The sequence below is a fragment of the Chiloscyllium punctatum genome, chromosome 31, assembly GCF_047496795.1.
Source record: "Chiloscyllium punctatum isolate Juve2018m chromosome 31, sChiPun1.3, whole genome shotgun sequence".
NCBI classification, from domain to species: Eukaryota; Metazoa; Chordata; class Chondrichthyes; order Orectolobiformes; family Hemiscylliidae; genus Chiloscyllium; species Chiloscyllium punctatum.
Genome location: NC_092769.1, coordinates 67122693 through 67139957, shown reverse-complemented (window position 1 = coordinate 67139957; position 17265 = coordinate 67122693). Strand labels below are relative to the sequence as shown.

Sequence of the window (17265 nt, the reverse complement as noted above, 5' to 3'; positions counted from 1 at the left end):
TGGTATCCCTCTCTCTCTCTCTCTCTCTCTCCCTTTGCCTCTGCTGGTATCCCTCTCTCTCTCTCTCCCTTTCTCTCTGCTGGTATCCCTCTCTCTCTCTCTCCCTTTGCCTCTGCTGGTATCCCTCTCTCTCTCTCTCTCCCTTTGCCTCTGCTGGTATCCCTCTCTCTCTCTCTCCCTTTCCCTCTGCTGGTATCCCTCTCTCTCTCTCCCTTTGCCTCTGCTGGTATCCCTCTCTCTCTCTCTCCCTTTGCCTCTGCTGGTATCCCTCTCCCTCTCTCTCTCTTTGCCTCTGCTGGTATCCCTCTCTCTCTCTCTCCCTTTGCCTCTGCTGGTATCCCTCTCTCTCTCTCTCCCTTTGCCTCTGCTGGTATCCCTCTCTCTCTCTCTCCCTTTGCCTCTGCTGGTATCCCTCTCCCTCTCTCTCCCTTTGCCTCTGCTGGTATCCCTCTCTCTCTCTCTCTCTCTGTCTCCCTTTGCCTCTGCTGGTATCCCTCTCTCTCTCTCTCCCTTTGCCTCTGCTGGTATCCCTCTCTCTCTCTCTCTCTTTGCCTCTGCTGGTATCCCTCTCTCTCTCTCTCTCTTTGCCTCTGCTGGTATCCCTCTCTCTCTCTCTCTCTCCCCTCTCGCCTTGCACTGACCTGGGAGACCCTGGCCATGACGTTGGTGTTGCTCGCGCGGTGTAGAGGCGTATGGAGCCGTTTCCTGCTCGTGAGCTGTCTTAAACGCTCCGAAAGGTCAGCCCGCGATGTTCGAGCCGAGGGTCATCTGCTCCGTCCGACCGCTGGGAGGTCCAGGCGCACCCAGCTCCCCCTCCCTCAATGGGACCAGCCTTGTTAAAAACCTCAGCTGCAAGTGAGCAGCTCCATCGCTAATCAATTGTCATAGAGGTGTACAGCACGGAAAGCAGAGCCTTCAGACTCGTTTGCCAGTGTTTGGCCTTCAGAGCCACTTTTCGGCCAGAATGACGTTCATCTCTGACCCCCCCCCCCCCACCCCCACCCCCCACCTTGGTATCCTAGAACCCAGGGAAAGCTCATAGGTACTCAGATATCAGTCCACCCTCTCAGAAACCTTAAATCCCTGCCTTTCCCAACCTCCCCTTTCCGATCTTTTATAATTAGCTTTATTGTGTACTCAAGTGAGTCATGGGGCATTGACACAGACCCTTCGGCCCAACCAGTCCATGCCGACTCCAATCCCAAACTAAACCAGTCCCACCTGCCTGCTCCTGGCCCATCTCCCTCCAAACCCTTTCCTATTCATGTCCTTATCCAAGTGTCTTTTAAACAATTTAACTGTACCCACAATCCACCACTTCCTCAGAAAGTTCATTCCACACACGAACCACCCTCTGTGTAAAAAACAAAAAATTGCCCCTCATATCTTTTTTAAAATCTCTCTGCTCTCACCAAATCTGCCCCTGAGCCTTCGAACCCCGTGCCCCTTGGGAAAGAGACAGCTCCCGCCAACCCTCGTTATTTTATACACCTCAATCAGGCCGCTGCTGACGGTGCCATCTCAGGGTCGATGAAGCAATAAGATGCGCAGCGAGTCAGCCAGCATCTGAGGAGCAGGAGAGTCAACAGTTCAGGCAGGACCCTCCTTTGGTCCTGATGAGGAGTTCTCCCCGAAAGATCGACTCTCGCTGCTCCTCGGCCGCTGTCTGACCCGCTGTGCATTTTCCAATGCCACACTTTTCTTGACTCTGACTCCTCCAGGATGACCCACTGTCTCCTTGGCTGCACCGTCTCAGGGAGAAAGGTACCTCGGTACAGATTCTCGAGGAGAAATTCTTCAGGAATAAATTAAACAAAAGTGCAACCCCCCCCCCCATTAGATTAGATTCCCGACCGTATGGAAACAAGCCCTTCGGCCCAACAAGTCCACATCGACCCTCCGAAGAGCAACCCTCCGAGACCCATTCCCCCACCTTATATTCACCCCTGACTAATGCGCCTAACGCTATGGGGCAATGGCCAATCCACCCTAACCTGCACGTCCCTGGGCACTATGGGACAATTTAGCACGGCCAATCCATCCTAACCTGCACGTCCCTGGACACTATGGGACAATTTAGCACAGCCAATCCACCCTAACCTGCACATCCCTGGGCACTATGGGACAATTTAGCACGGCCAATCCACCCTAACCCGCACATCCCTGGGCACTATGGGACAATTTAGCTCGGCCAATCCACCCTAACCTGCACATCCTTGTGGCACTATGGGACAATTTAGCATGGCCAATCCACCCTAACCTGCACGTCCCTGGGCACTATGGGACAATTTAGCACGGCCAATCCACCCTAACCTGCACATCCCTGGGCACTATGGGACAATTTAGCACAGCCAATCCACCCTAACCTGCACATCCCTGGGCACTATGGGACAATTTAGCACGGCCAATCCACCCTAACCTACACATCCCTGGGCACTATGGGACAATTTAGCACGGCCAATCCATCCTAACCTGCACATCCCTGGGCACTATGGGACAGTTTAGCACGGCCAATCCACCCTAACCTGCACATCCCTGGGCACTATGGGACAGTTTAGCACGGCCAATCCACCCTAACCTGCACATCCCTGGGCACTATGGGACAGTTTAGCACGGCCAATCCACCCTAACCTGCACATCCCTGGGCACTATGGGACAGTTTAGCACGGCCAATCCACCCTAACCTAAACATCTTTGGACTGTGGGAGGAAACCCACACAGACACGGGGAGAATGTGCAAACTCCACACAGACAGTCGCCCGAGGCTGGGATCGAACCTGGGTCCCTGGCGCTGTGAGGCAGCAGTGCTACCCACTGAGCCACTGTGTCTTCTGGTTCCCATTGTCTCACCAGTGTCAGCCATTCCTTCAGCTGCCTTGCAGAATCTCCTGCTTAAACCTGTCACGCTAACCCCACCTGACCTTGCTTTCAGAGGGTCTTTTAAACTAACCTCTTTGTCCCAGCCATCGGGTCACCCAAGTCCTATCCTGCCATTTGCGGGCTGTTGCTTCTGCCTTGGGTGGGGCACGAAGCTTATGGGTGCTACGTGAATGCAGTTGTGGCACGAGCTCGCACAAAGGGAGAGGCCCATCTTCTCCACAGGACTCCCGTGACTCCTCCATGTGATTCCCCTCCCCCCAGGCCCACTCTGTCTCAGCCCATTGCAGAAGTGGGCATTGTCCCGAGAAAAGGCGACACATGTTGAAGGTTCTCATTTGGTGAAGGCCAGGACACAATCGCAAGAATGCCAAATCCCCAAGGGGACAGCAATTTACAGAGTTCCAAAGTATTCCTGCTTTGGAACTCTGTAAATTGTTGTTCCCTTTGGGATTTGGCATTCTTGCGATTGTGTCCTGACCTTGGACGAGGTCACTCAGCTCACCTAGTCTGCTCTGCTGTTCAAGTATCTCCTGAGATAATCGGTAACTTCCCCTGCGCTATCTCCTCTTGCCCCGGTCTCTCTGGGAAACAATCAACTCTTGCTTTGGATGTTTTGGTGATTGATCTCGCACAGCCCTCTGCGAGAGGGAATTTCAAATTGCTTAAATATTCCCAGACACCACAACGCAGTGGACTGCAGGACAGTAATTCCGCCCTCTTTATGTTTCCTGTTTCAGCTGGTGCTTCCAGAATATTCCATCCACGGCCTGTTCTGTGTCATGTTCATGTGTGCGGGGGAATGGGTGACCCTTGGACTGAATATCCCACTGCTCTTTTATCATCTATGGAGGTAGGTCACTGGAGACAGGTCAAGTATCCAATCTCCACTGTCAATGGCATATTCACCCACAGCCACTACCCGCTTTGACACAGGACACTGGTCATCACGGTGTCCATATACCACACTTAGCTGTAGGTTTGCTCGCTGAGCAGGAAGGTTCCTACAAAACACGCACGAGAATTCCTCGAAGCATGGTATTCCAGCCGGAACACCTTGACTTGGATCCCATTTACCACCACCCCCCCGAGAAAACGAACAGGAAGTGACATCACCACAGGAAATGACATCACCGACCCAAGGAAATCTAAACACATAAATAGAAAGTGGGCTACATCACCGGCCCTTCATCTGGAGGCTCACTGATGATGTTACCTAGTATGGTGACGAAACGTCTGAAAACGAACCTTCCAGCTCAGCGAGCAAACCTACATCCAGAACCTCAACCTGAGCTACAAATCTTCTCAAAACTAGTTAACACTTAGCTGTCTCGACACTGTCCCCCATCGAACACTCCCAGGTCAGGGACAACACGGCTTAGATACAGGGTAATAATCCTTCTACACTGTCCCCCATCAAACACTCCCCAGGACAGGGACAGCACGGGGCTAGATACAGAGTAGAGCTCCCTCTACACTGTCCCCATCAAACACTCCCAGGACAGGGGACAGCACAGGGTTAGATACAGAGTAAAGCTCCCTCTACACTGTCCCCCCATCAAACACTCTGCAGGAGAGGGGACAGCACGGGGTTAGATACAGAGTAAAGCTCCCTCTGCACTGTCCCCCATCAAACACTCCCCAGGACAGGGGACAACACGGGGTTAGAAACAGAGTAAAGCTCCCTCTACACTGTCCCCCCATCAAACACTCTGCAGGAGAGGGGACAGCACAGGGTTAGATACAGAGTAAAGCTCCCTCTGCACTGTCCCCCATCAAACACTCCGCAGGACAGGGAGAACATGGGGTTAGATCCAGAGTAAAGCTTCCTCTACACTGCCCCCCCATCAAACACCCCCCAGGACAGGGAGAACATGGGGTTAGATACAGAGTAAAGCTCCCTCTACACTGTCCCCCCATCAAACACCCCCCAGGACAGGGACAGCACGGGGTTAGATCCAGAGTAAAGCTCCCTCTACACTGTCCCCCCATCAAACACCCCCCAGGACAGGGAGAACATGGGGTTAGATACAGAGTAAAGCTCCTTCTACACTGGCACTGTCAGATGTTTGGGATGTGGAAATCCTGTCCCGTGTGTCTTGAGCTTACAGACGCCTGTCCTTGTTTGAATCTGAATGGAAAGCAATGGCAGATGGGTCGCAGCGCTCTGGGATCTGATATGTTGTGATCTTGTGGGGTTAAAGGTAACCCCCCACCCCCATGGGATTCAGGACATTGAGGCAGCATCACCTGTGGGTGTGTAGTGTCTGTGTTTGTGGTGATAATTTGGTTTGGTCAATTGTGGTTAACTCTGCCTGTTGTTTGCCTGTTTTCCTGTTCGCTTGACTGTCTTTCTGGTCCATTGTATGGCTGCCTGTCTGTCTCTGTGTCTGTCCATTTGCCTGTCTGCCTTCCTGTCTCTGTGCCTGTCTGACTGTTTGTTTGCCTGCCTATCTGCCTCTGTTTATCTGCCTGACTGTCTGTCTGCCCCTGTGCCTGTCTGCCTGTCTCTATTCCTGCCTGTCTGCCTCCATGCTTACCTGCTTGTCTGTCTGTCCACTTGTCTATTCACCTGACTGACTGCTGGTGTCTGTCCGCCTATCTGTATGTCTGTCTGCTTGTTCATGCCTGCCTCTGTGTGTGTGTGTGTGTCTATCTGTCTGTGTGTATATGTGTGTGTGTCTGCCTGTCTGTGTTGTGTGTGTCTGCCTGTGTGTGTGTGTGTGTGTGTGTTTCTGCCTGTGTGTGTCTGCCTGTGTGTGTGTGTGTGTGTGTGTGTGTGTTTCTGCCTGTGTGTGTCTGCCTGTGTGTGTGTGTGTGTGTGTCTGCCTGTCTGTGTTGTGTGTGTCTGCCTCTGTGTGTGTGTGTGTGTCTGCTTGTATGTGTCTGCCTGCCTGTGTGTCCATCTGTCTGCCTGTTTCTGTCTGCCTGTTGAGTGTGTGTCTGTCCGCCTGTCTGCCTGTTTCTGCAGATACTTCCACCGTCCGGCTGATGGCTCTGAGTTGCTGTATGACCCAGCCTCAGTAATGAGTGCCGAGATCCTGAACTACTACCAGAAGGAATCGTGGTGCAAACTCTGCTTCTATCTCATCTCCTTCTTCTACTACCTGTACAGGTAAGAGCAAGAGGCCCACTATTCCTGAGAGCGAGCCAGAGAATGGAGAACAGGTAGATAGACATCGTCAAGGGGGGGGGAGGGGGTGGGGGGGGGGGGGGTGAAAGGGAAATGACACAGTATCAGGAGCTGAGGGAGGGATGAGGAGAGGTTCACTCCCCTCGCTGTGCAGTATCTCTCTCTCTCTCTCTCTCTCTCTAGCTCTCTATCTCTTGCGCTCTCTGTCTCACTTTGTTTCTCTCTGTCTCAGTCTCTCTATCTGTCTCTCTCTCTCTGTCTCAGTCTCTATGTCTGTCTGTTTATCTCTCTCTGTCTCAGTCTCTCTGTCTGTCTGGCTCTCTCTCTGTCTCAGTCTCTATGTCTGTCTGTCTGTTTATCTCTCTCTGTCTCAGTCTCTCTGTCTCGTCTCGTCTCTCTCTCTCTCTCTCTCTCTGTTTCAGTCTGTCTGTCTGTCTGTCTCTCTCTCTCTGTCTCAGTCTCTCTGTCTGTCTGTCTGTCTCTCTCTGTCTCAGTCTCTCTGTCTGTCTGTCTTGTCTCTCTCTATCTGTCTCAGTCTGTCTGTCTGTCTGTCTCTCTCTCTGTCTCTGTCTCTCTGTCTGTCTCTGTCTCAGTCTCTCTGGCTGTCTGTCTCTCTCTGTCTCAGTCTCTCTGTCTGTCTGTCTCTCTGTCTGTCTCTGTCTCTGTCTCTCTGTCTGTCTCTGTCTCAGTCTCTCTGGCTGTCTGTCTCTCTCTGTCTCAGTCTCTCTGTCTGTCTGTCTCGTCTCTCTCTATCTGTCTCAGTCTGTCTGTCTGTCTGTCTGTCTGTCTGTCTGTCTGTCTGTCTGTCTGTCTCAGTCTCTCTGTCTGTCTCTGTCTCAGTCTCTCTGTCTGTCTGTCTCTGTCTCAGTCTCTCTGTCTGTCTGTCTGTCTCTCTCTGTCTCAGTCTCTCTGTCTGTCTCTCTCTCTGTCTCAGTCTCTCTGTCTGTCTCTCTCTCTCTGTCTCAGTCTCTCTGTCTGTCTGTCTCAGTCTCAGTCTCTCTGTCTGTCTGTCTCTCTCTGTCTCAGTCTCTCTGTCTGTCTGTCTCTCTCTCTGTCTCAGTCTCTCTGCCTGTCTCTCTCTGTCTCAGTCTCTGTCTGTCTCTCTCTTGTGTCTCTTACTCTCTCTGTTTCTCTCCATCCCTCTCTGTCTCTCTCTCTCTGTCTGTCTCTCTCTTGTGTCTCTTACTCTCTCTGTTTCTCTCCATCCCTCTCTGTCTCTCTCTCTCTGTCTCAGTCTCTGTCTGTCTCTCTCTTGTGTCTCTTACTCTCTCTGTTTCTCTCCATCCCTCTCTGTCTCTGTCTCTTTTCCAAGGACCTCCTGAGCCTGTAGGAATTCTGGGTAGCCCTGATTTAATCCTTGAACTGGGAGGTTTCTGTGAGCAGAGAAGTAAATGGGTCCCAATGGGATCAATAAGGAACCACTTTGACAGGTTAGCAACAATAGCTGAGATCCCTCATCTATCCCTTCCACCTTCCTACTTCATTGTGGGAATGTTGCCATCACCTGACACAGAGTCTGTCCCACCATTCTGTGGGCCGAGCGACCATGTATCTCTCTGTGATAGTACGGAATTCCACTGTGACAGTATGGAATAGATTCCTTACGGCAACACAACTAATTTCAATGGATTCAGCCTTCGATGTGTATCAGTGTGTGTATGTATTAATGTGTGTGTGTATCAGTGTGTGTGTATCAGTGTGTGTGTGTATCAGTGTGTGTGTGTATTAATGTGTGTGTGTATCAGTGTGTGTGTATCAGTGTGTGTGTGTATCAGTGTGTGTGTGTATCAGTGTGTGTGTATCAGTGTATGTGTGTATCAGTGTATGTGTGTATCAGTGTGTGTATGTATTAATGTGTGTGTGTATCAGTGTATGTGTGTGTATCAGTGTGTGTGTATCAGTGTATGTGTGTATCAGTGTATGTGTGTATCAGTGTATGTGTGTATCAGTGTGTGTGTGTGTATCAGTGTGTGTGTATCAGTGTGTGTGTGTGTATCAGTGTGTGTGTATCAGTGTATGTGTGTATCAGTGTATGTGTGTATCAGTGTATGTGTGTATCAGTGTGTGTGTGTGTATCAGTGTGTGTGTATCAGTGTGTGTGTGTGTATCAGTGTATGTGTGTATCAGTGTATGTGTGTATCAGTGTATGTGTGTATCAGTGTGTGTGTGTGTATCAGTGTGTGTGTATCAGTGTATGTGTGTATCAGTGTATGTGTGTATCAGTGTATGTGTGTATCAGTGTGTGTGTGTGTGTATCAGTGTATGTGTCTATCAGTGTGTGTGTGTGTGTATCAGTGTGTATGTATCAGTGTGTGTGTGTATCAGTGTGTGTGTGTATCAGTGTGTGTATGTATCAGTGTGTGTGTGTATCAGTGTGTGTGTGTGTATCAGTGTGTGTGTGTATCAGTGTGTGTGTATCAGTGCGTGTGTGTATCAGTGTGTGTGTGTATCAATGTGTGTGTGTATCAATGTGTGTGTGTATCAGTGTGCATATGTATCTGTGTGTGTATCAGTGTGTGTGTATCAGTGTGTGTGTGTCAGTGTGTGTGTATCAGTGTGTGTGTGTATCAGTGTGTGTATGTATCAGTGTGTGTGTATCAGTGGGTGTATGTATCAGTGTGTGTCTCTGTGAGTGTATCAGTGTGTGTGTGTGTATCAGTGTGTGTGTGTGTATCAGTGTATGTGTCTATCAGTGTGTGTGTGTGTGTGTGTGTATCAGTGTGTGTGTATCAGTGTGTGTGTGTATCAGTGTGTGTATGTATCAGTGTGTGTGTGTATCAGTGTGTGTGTGTGTATCAGTGTGTGTGTGTATCAGTGTGTGTGTATCAGTGCGTGTGTGTATCAGTGTGTGTGTGTATCAATGTGTGTGTGTATCAATGTGTGTGTATCAATGTGTGTGTGTATCAGTGTGCATATGTATCTGTGTGTGTATCAGTGTGTGTGTGTCAGTGTGTGTGTATCAGTGGGTGTATGTATCAGTGTGTGTCTCTGTGAGTGTATCAGTGTGTGTGTGTGTATCAGTGTGTATGTATCAGTGTGTGTGTATCAGTGGGTGTATGTATCAGTGTGTGTCTCTGTGAGTGTATCTGTGTGTGTGTGTGTATCAGTGTGTGTGTATCAGTGGGTGTATGTATCAGTGGGTGTATGTATCAGTGGATGTGTGTGTATATCAGTGTGTATGTATCAGTGTGTATGTATCAGTGTGTGTGTGTATCAGTGTGTGTGTGTATCAGTGGGTGTATGTATCAGTGGGTGTCTCTGTGTGTGTATCAGTGTGTGTGTATCAGTGTGTGTGTGTATCAGTGTGTGTGTGCGCGTGTGTATCAGTGTGTGTATGTATCAGTGTGTGTGTGCATCAGTGTGTGTGTGCATCAGTGTGTGTGTGTATCAGTGTGTGTGTGTATCAGTGTGTGTGTGCATCAGTGTGCGTGTGTATCAGTGTAGATGTATCAGTGTGTGTGTATCAGTGTGTGTGTATCAGTGTGTGTATGTATCAGTGTGTGTGTGTGTGCGTCAGTGTGTGTATGTAGCAGTGTGTGTATGTATCAGTGTGTGTGTGCATCAGTGTGTGTGTGTATCAGTGTGTGTGTATCAGTGTGTGTGTGTATGTATCAGTGTGTGTGTGTATCAGTGTGTCTGTATCAGTGTGTGTATGTATCAGTGTGTGTGTGCATCAGTGTGTGTGTGTATCAGTGTGTGTGCATCAGTGTGTGTGCATGTGTGTGTCTGTATCAGTGTGTGTGTGTATCAGTGTGTGTGTATCAGTGTGTGTCTGTATCAGTGTGTGTATGTATCAGTGTGTGTGTGCATCAGTGTGTGTGTGTATCAGTGTGTGTGTGTATCAGTGTGTGTGTGTATCACTGTGTGTGTGCGTGTGTATCAGTGTGTGTATGTATCAGTGTGTGTGTGTATCAGTGTGTGTGTGTATCAGTGTGTGTGTGTATCAGTGTAGATGTATCAGTGTGTGTGTATCAGTGTGTCTGTACCAGTGTGTGTATGTATCAGTGTGTGTGTGTGCGTCAGTGTGTGTATGTAGCAGTGTGTGTATGTATCAGTGTGTGTGTGCATCAGTGTGTGTATCAGTGTGTGTGTGCATCAGTGTGTGTGTGTATCAGTGTGTGTGTGTATCAGTGTGTCTGTATCAGTGTGTGTATGTATCAGTGTGTGTGTGCATCAGTGTGTGTGTGTATCAGTGTGTGTGCATCAGTGTGTGTGCATGTGTGTGTCTGTATCAGTGTGTGTGTGTATCAGTGTGTGTGCATCAGTGTGTGTGTGTATCAGTGTGTGTGTGTATCAGTGTGTGTGTGTATCACTGTGTGTATCAGTGTGTGTGTGTATCAGTGTGTGTATGTATCAGTGTGTGTGTGCATCAGTGTGTGTATGTATCAGTGTGTGTGTGTATCAGTGTGTGTGTGTATCACTGTGTGTATCAGTGTGTGTGTGTATCAGTGTGTGTGTATCAGTGTGTGTATGTATCAGTGTGTGTGTGCATCAGTGTGTGTGTATCAGTGTGTGTATGTATCAGTGTGTGTGTGTATCAGTGTAGATGTATCAGTGTGTGTGTGTATCACTGTGTGTATCAGTGTGTGTATGTATCAGTGTGTGTATGTATCAGTGTGTGTGTGTATCAGTGTGCGTGTGTATCACTGTGTGTATCAGTGTGTGTGTATCAGTGTGTGTGTATCACTGTGTGTATCAGTGTGTGCGTGTACCAATGTGTGTGTGTATCACTGTGTGTATCAGTGTGTGTGTATCAGTGTGTGTGTTTCACTGTGTGTATCAGTGTGTGTGTATGCATCAGTGTGTGTATACATCAGTGTGTGTATCAGTGTGCGTGTGTATCAGTGTGCGTGTGTATCAGTGGGTGTATGTATCAGTGGGTGTCTCTGTGTGTGTATCTGTGTGTGTGTATCAGTGTGTGTGTGTATCAGTGTGTGTGTGCGTGTGTATCAGTGTGTGTATGTATCAGTGTGTGTATGTATCAGTGTGTGTGTGCATCAGTGTGTGTGTGTATCAGTGTGTGTGTGTATCACTGTGTGTATCAGTGTGTGTGTATCAGTGTGTGTGTGTATCACTGTGTGTATCAGTGTGTGTGTGTATCAGTGTGTGTGTGTATCACTGTGTGTATCAGTGTGTGTGTATAACTGTGTGTATCAGTGTGTGTGTATCAGTGTGTGTGTGTATCACTGTGTGTATCAGTGTGTGTGTGTATCAATGTGTGTGTGTATCACTGTGTGTATCAGTGTGTGTGTATCAGTGTGTGTGTTTCACTGTGTGTATCAGTGTGTGTGTATGCATCAGTGTGTGTATGCATCAGTGTGTGTATCAGTGTGCGTGTGTATCAGTGTGCGTGTGTATCAGTGGGTGTATGTATCAGTGGGTGTCTCTGTGTGTGTATCTGTGTGTGTGTATCAGTGTGTGTGTGTATCAGTGTGTGTGTGCGTGTGTATCAGTGTGTGTATGTATCAGTGTGTGTATGTATCAGTGTGTGTGTGCATCAGTGTGTGTGTGTATCAGTGTGTGTGTGTATCAGTGTGTGTGTGCATCAGTGTGTGTGTGTATCAGTGTGTGTGTGTATCAGTGTGTGTGTGTATCAGTGTAGATGTATCAGTGTGTGTGTGTATCACTGTGTGTATCAGTGTGTGTGTATCAGTGTGTGTATGTATCAGTGTGTGTGTGCATCAGTGTGTGTGTGTATCAGTGTGTGTGTGTATCAGTGTGTGTGTGCATCAGTGTGTGTGTGTATCAGTGTGTGTGTGTATCAGTGTGTGTGTGTATCAGTGTGTGTGTATCAGTGTGTGTATGTATCAGTGTGTGTGTGTATCAGTGTAGATGTATCAGTGTGTGTGTATCAGTGTGTGTGTGCATCAGTGTGTGTGTGTATCAGTGTGTGTGTGTATCAGTGTGTGTGTGCATCAGTGTGTGTGTGTATCAGTGTGTGTGTGCATCAGTGTGTGTGTGTATCAGTGTGCGTGTGTATCAGTGTGTGTATGTATCAGTGTGTGTATGTATCAGTGTAGATGTATCAGTGTGTGTGTGTATCAGTGTGTGTGTGTATCAGTGTGTGTATGTATCAGTGTGTGTATCACTGTGTGTATCAGTGTGTGTGTGTATCAGTGTGTGTGTATCAGTGTGTGTATGTATCAGTGTGTGTGTGCATCAGTGTGTGTGTATCAGTGTGTGTATGTATCAGTGTGTGTGTGTATCAGTGTAGATGTATCAGTGTGTGTGTGTATCACTGTGTGTATCAGTTTGTGTATGTATCAGTGTGTGTATGTATCAGTGTGTGTGTGTATCAGTGTGCGTGTGTATCACTGTGTGTATCAGTGTGTGTGTATCAGTGTGTGTGTATCACTGTGTGTATCAGTGTGTGCGTGTACCAATGTGTGTGTGTATCACTGTGTGTATCAGTGTGTGTGTATCAGTGTGTGTGTTTCACTGTGTGTATCAGTGTGTGTGTATGCATCAGTGTGTGTATACATCAGTGTGTGTATCAGTGTGCGTGTGTATCAGTGTGCGTGTGTATCAGTGGGTGTATGTATCAGTGGGTGTCTCTGTGTGTGTATCTGTGTGTGTGTATCAGTGTGTGTGTGTATCAGTGTGTGTGTGCGTGTGTATCAGTGTGTGTATGTATCAGTGTGTGTATGTATCAGTGTGTGTGTGCATCAGTGTGTGTGTGTATCAGTGTGTGTGTGTATCACTGTGTGTATCAGTGTGTGTGTATCAGTGTGTGTGTGTATCACTGTGTGTATCAGTGTGTGTGTGTATCAGTGTGTGTGTGTATCACTGTGTGTATCAGTGTGTGTGTATAACTGTGTGTATCAGTGTGTGTGTATCAGTGTGTGTGTGTATCACTGTGTGTATCAGTGTGTGTGTGTATCAATGTGTGTGTGTATCACTGTGTGTATCAGTGTGTGTGTATCAGTGTGTGTGTTTCACTGTGTGTATCAGTGTGTGTGTATGCATCAGTGTGTGTATGCATCAGTGTGTGTATCAGTGTGCGTGTGTATCAGTGTGCGTGTGTATCAGTGGGTGTATGTATCAGTGGGTGTCTCTGTGTGTGTATCTGTGTGTGTGTATCAGTGTGTGTGTGTATCAGTGTGTGTGTGCGTGTGTATCAGTGTGTGTATGTATCAGTGTGTGTATGTATCAGTGTGTGTGTGCATCAGTGTGTGTGTGTATCAATGTGTGTGTGTATCAGTGTGTGTGTGCATCAGTGTGTGTGTGTATCAGTGTGTGTGTGTATCAGTGTGTGTGTGTATCAGTGTAGATGTATCAGTGTGTGTGTGTATCACTGTGTGTATCAGTGTGTGTGTATCAGTGTGTGTATGTATCAGTGTGTGTGTGCATCAGTGTGTGTGTGTATCAGTGTGTGTGTGTATCAGTGTGTGTGTGCATCAGTGTGTGTGTGTATCAGTGTGTGTGTGTATCAGTGTGTGTGTATCAGTGTGTGTATGTATCAGTGTGTGTGTGTATCAGTGTGTGTGTATCAGTGTGTGTATGTATCAGTGTGTGTGTGTATCAGTGTAGATGTATCAGTGTGTGTGTGTATCAGTGTGTGTGTGCATCAGTGTGTGTGTGTATCAGTGTGTGTGTGTATCAGTGTGTGTATGTATCAGTGTGTGTATGTATCAGTGTGTGTGTGCATCAGTGTGTGTGTGTATCAGTGTGTGTGTGCATCAGTGTGTGTGTGTATCAGTGTGCGTGTGTATCAGTGTGTGTATGTATCAGTGTGTGTATGTATCAGTGTAGATGTATCAGTGTGTGTGTGTATCAGTGTGTGTGTGTATCAGTGTGTGTATGTATCAGTGTGTGCATCAGTGTGTGTGTATCAGTGTGTGTATGTATCAGTGTGCGTATGCATCAGTGTGCGTATGCATCAGTGTGTGTGTGCATCAGTGTGTGTGTATCAGTGTGTGTATGTATCAGTGTGTGTGTGCATCAGTGTGTGTGTGTATCAGTGTGTGTGTGCATCAGTGTGTGTGTGTATCAGTGTGCGTGTGTATCAGTGTGTGTATGTATCAGTGTGTGTATGTATCAGTGTAGATGTATCAGTGTGTGTGTGTATCAGTGTGTGTGTGTATCAGTGTGTGTATGTATCAGTGTGCGTATGCATCAGTGTGCGTATGCATCAGTGTGTGTGTGCATCAGTGTGTGTGTATCAGTGTGTGTATGTATCAGTGTGCGTATGCATCAGTGTGCGTATGCATCAGTGTGTGTGTGCATCAGTGTGTGTGTATCAGTGTGTGTATGTATCAGTGTGTGTGTGCATCAGTGTGTGTATGTATCAGTGTGTGTATGTATCAGTGTGTGCATCAGTGTGTGTGTATCAGTGTGCGTATGTATCAGTGTGCGTATGCATCAGTGTGCGTATGCATCAGTGTGTGTGTGCATCAGTGTGTGTGTATCAGTGTGTGTATGTATCAGTGTGTGTGTGCATCAGTGTGTGTGTGTATCAGTGTGTGTGTGTATCAGTGTGCGTGTGTATCAGTGTGTGTATGTATCAGTGTGTGTATGTATCAGTGTGTGCATCAGTGTGTGTGTATCAGTGTGTGTGTATCAGTGTGTGTGTGCATCAGTGTGTGTGTATCAGTGTGCGTGTGTATCAGTGTGCGTGTGTATCAGTGTGCGTGTGTATCAGTGTGTGTATGTATCAGTGTGTGTGTGTATCAGTGTAGATGTATCACTGTGTGTATCAGTGTGTGTGTATCAGTGTGTGTGTGTATGTATCAGTGTGTATATGTATCAGTGTGTGTGTATCAGTGTGTGTATGTATCAGTGTGTGTATGTATCAGTGTGTGTGTGTATCAGTGTGTGTGTGTGTATCAGTGTAGATGTATCAGTGTGTGTGTGTGTGTATCAGTGTGTGTGTGTATTAGTGTAGATGTATCAGTGTGTGTGTGTATCACTGTGTGTCTTTCAGTGTGTGTGTGCGTCAGTGTGTGTGTGCGTCAGTGTGTGTATGTATCAGTGTGTGTGTATCACTGTGTGTATCAGTGTGTGTATCAGTGTAGATGTATCAGTGTGTGTGTGTATCAGTGTGTGTATGTATCAGTGTGTGTGTATCACTGTGTGTATCAGTGTGTGTATCAGTGTAGATGTATCAGTGTGTGTGTGTATCAGTGTGCGTGTGTATCAGTGTGTGTGTGTATCAGTGTGCGTATGTATCTGTGCGTGTGTCTCTGTGTGTGTATCAGTGTGTGTGTGTATCAGTGTGTGTGCATCAGTGTGTGTGTATGTATCTGTGTATGTGTCTCTGTGTGTGTATCAGTGTGTGTGTGTGTATCAGTGTGTGTGTATCAGTGTGTGTGCATCAGTGTGTGTGCATCAGTGTGTGTGTGTATCAGTGTGCGGATGTATCGGTGTGTGTGTATCGGTGCGTGTGTATCGGTGCGTGTGTATCGGTGCGTGTGTATCGGTGTGTGTGTACCAGTGTGTGTGTCAGTGTGTGTATGTATCAGTGTGTGTATGTATCAGTGCGTGTGTGTATCAATGGGTGTATGTATCAGTGTGTGTCTCTGTGTGTGTCTCTGTGTGTGTATCAGTGTGTGTGTATCAGTGTGCATGTATCAGTGTGTGTGTGTGTATCAGTGGGTGTGTGTGTATCAGTGGGTGTATGTGTATCAGTGGGTGTATGTATGAGTGTGTGTGTGCATGTGTATCAGTGTGTGTATGTATCATGCGTGTATGTATCAGTGCGTGTGTGTATCAGTGCATGTATGTATCTGTGTGTGTATCAGTGTGTGTGTGTGTATCAGTGGGTGTATGTGTATCAGTGGGTGTATGTATGAGTGTGTGTGTGCATGTGTATCAGTGTGTGTATGTATCATGCGTGTATGTATCAGTGCGTGTGTGTATCAGTGCATGTATGTATCTGTGTGTGTATCAGTGTGTGTGTGTGCATCAGTGTGTGTGCATCAGTGTGTGTGTATCAGTGTGTGTATGTATCAGTGTGTGTGTGCATCAGTGTGTGTGTGTATCAGTGTGTGTGTGCATCAGTGTGTGTGTGTGTATCAGTGTAGATGTATCAGTGTGTGTGTGTATCACTGTGTGTATCAGTGTGTGTATGTATCATGCGTGTATGTATCAGTGCGTGTGTGTATCAGTGCATGTATGTATCTGTGTGTGTATCAGTGTGTGTGTGTGTATCAGTGTGTGTGTGTATCAGTGTGTGTGTGTGTGTATCAGTGTGTGTGTGTATCAGTGTGTGTGTGTGTGTATCAGTGTGTGTGCATCAGTGTGTGTGCATCAGTGTGTGTGTGTATCAGTGTGCGGATGTATCGGTGTGTGTGTATCGGTGCGTGTGTATCGGTGCGTGTGTATCGGTGTGTGTGTACCAGTGTGTGTATGTATCAGTGTGTGTGTCAGTGTGTGTATGTATCAGTGTGTGTATGTATCAGTGCGTGTGTGTATCAATGGGTGTATGTATCAGTGTGTGTCTCTGTGTGTGTCTCTGTGTGTGTATCAGTGTGTGTGTGTATGTGTGTGTGTGTGTGTGTGTATCAGTGTGTATGTATCAGTGTGTGTGTGTGTATCAGTGGGTGTGTGTGTATCAGTGTGTGTGTATCAGTGGGTGTATGTATCAGTGTGTGTCTCTGTGAGTGTATCAGTGTGTGTGTGTGTATCAGTGGGTGTGTGTGTATCAGTGGGTGTATGTATGAGTGTGTGTGTGCATGTGTATCAGTGTGTGTATGTATCATGCGTGTATGTATCAGTGCGTGTGTGTATCAGTGCATGTATGTATCTGTGTGTGTATCAGTGTGTGTGTGTGCATCAGTGTGTGTGCATCAGTGTGTGTGTATCAGTGTGTGTATGTATCAGTGTGTGTGTGCATCAGTGTGTGTGTGTGTATCAGTGTGTGTGTGTATCAGTGTGTGTGTGCATCAGTGTGTGTGTGTATCATTGTGTGTATGTATCAGTGTGTGTGTGTGTATCAGTGTAGATGTATCAGTGTGTGTGTGTATCACTGTGTGTATCAGTGTGTGTATGTATCATGCGTGTATGTATCAGTGCGTGTGTGTATCAGTGCATGTATGTATCTGTGTGTGTATCAGTGTGTGTGTGTGTATCAGTGTGCGTGTGTATCAGTGTGCGTGTGTATCAGTGTGTATGTATCAGTGTGTATGTATCAGTGTGCGTGTGTATCAGTGTGTATGTATCAGTGTGTGTGTGTGTATCAGTGTGTGTATGTATATCAGTGTGTGTGTGTATCAGTGTGTGTATGTATCAGTGTGTGTATGTATCAGTGTGTATGT

The 17265-nt window shown here is 47.3% G+C and overlaps 1 protein-coding gene across 3 annotated transcripts in view; it reads left to right on the top strand.

The window, feature by feature from the left end:
* Window positions 1–17265, top strand: part of cnih2 (cornichon family AMPA receptor auxiliary protein 2) — a 245027-nt gene that overhangs the window by 196426 nt on the left and 31336 nt on the right. For 2 of the 3 annotated variants that reach the window (XM_072550918.1, XM_072550917.1), the window contains exons 4-5: window positions 3618–3730; window positions 5849–5992. In XM_072550918.1, the coding sequence (XP_072407019.1) occupies window positions 3618–3730; window positions 5849–5992 (257 nt within the window). Of the gene's footprint in view, window positions 1–3617; window positions 3731–5813; window positions 5993–17265 lie in introns of all 3 variants that reach the window. The other variant, XR_011953305.1, reaches the window with a different exon arrangement.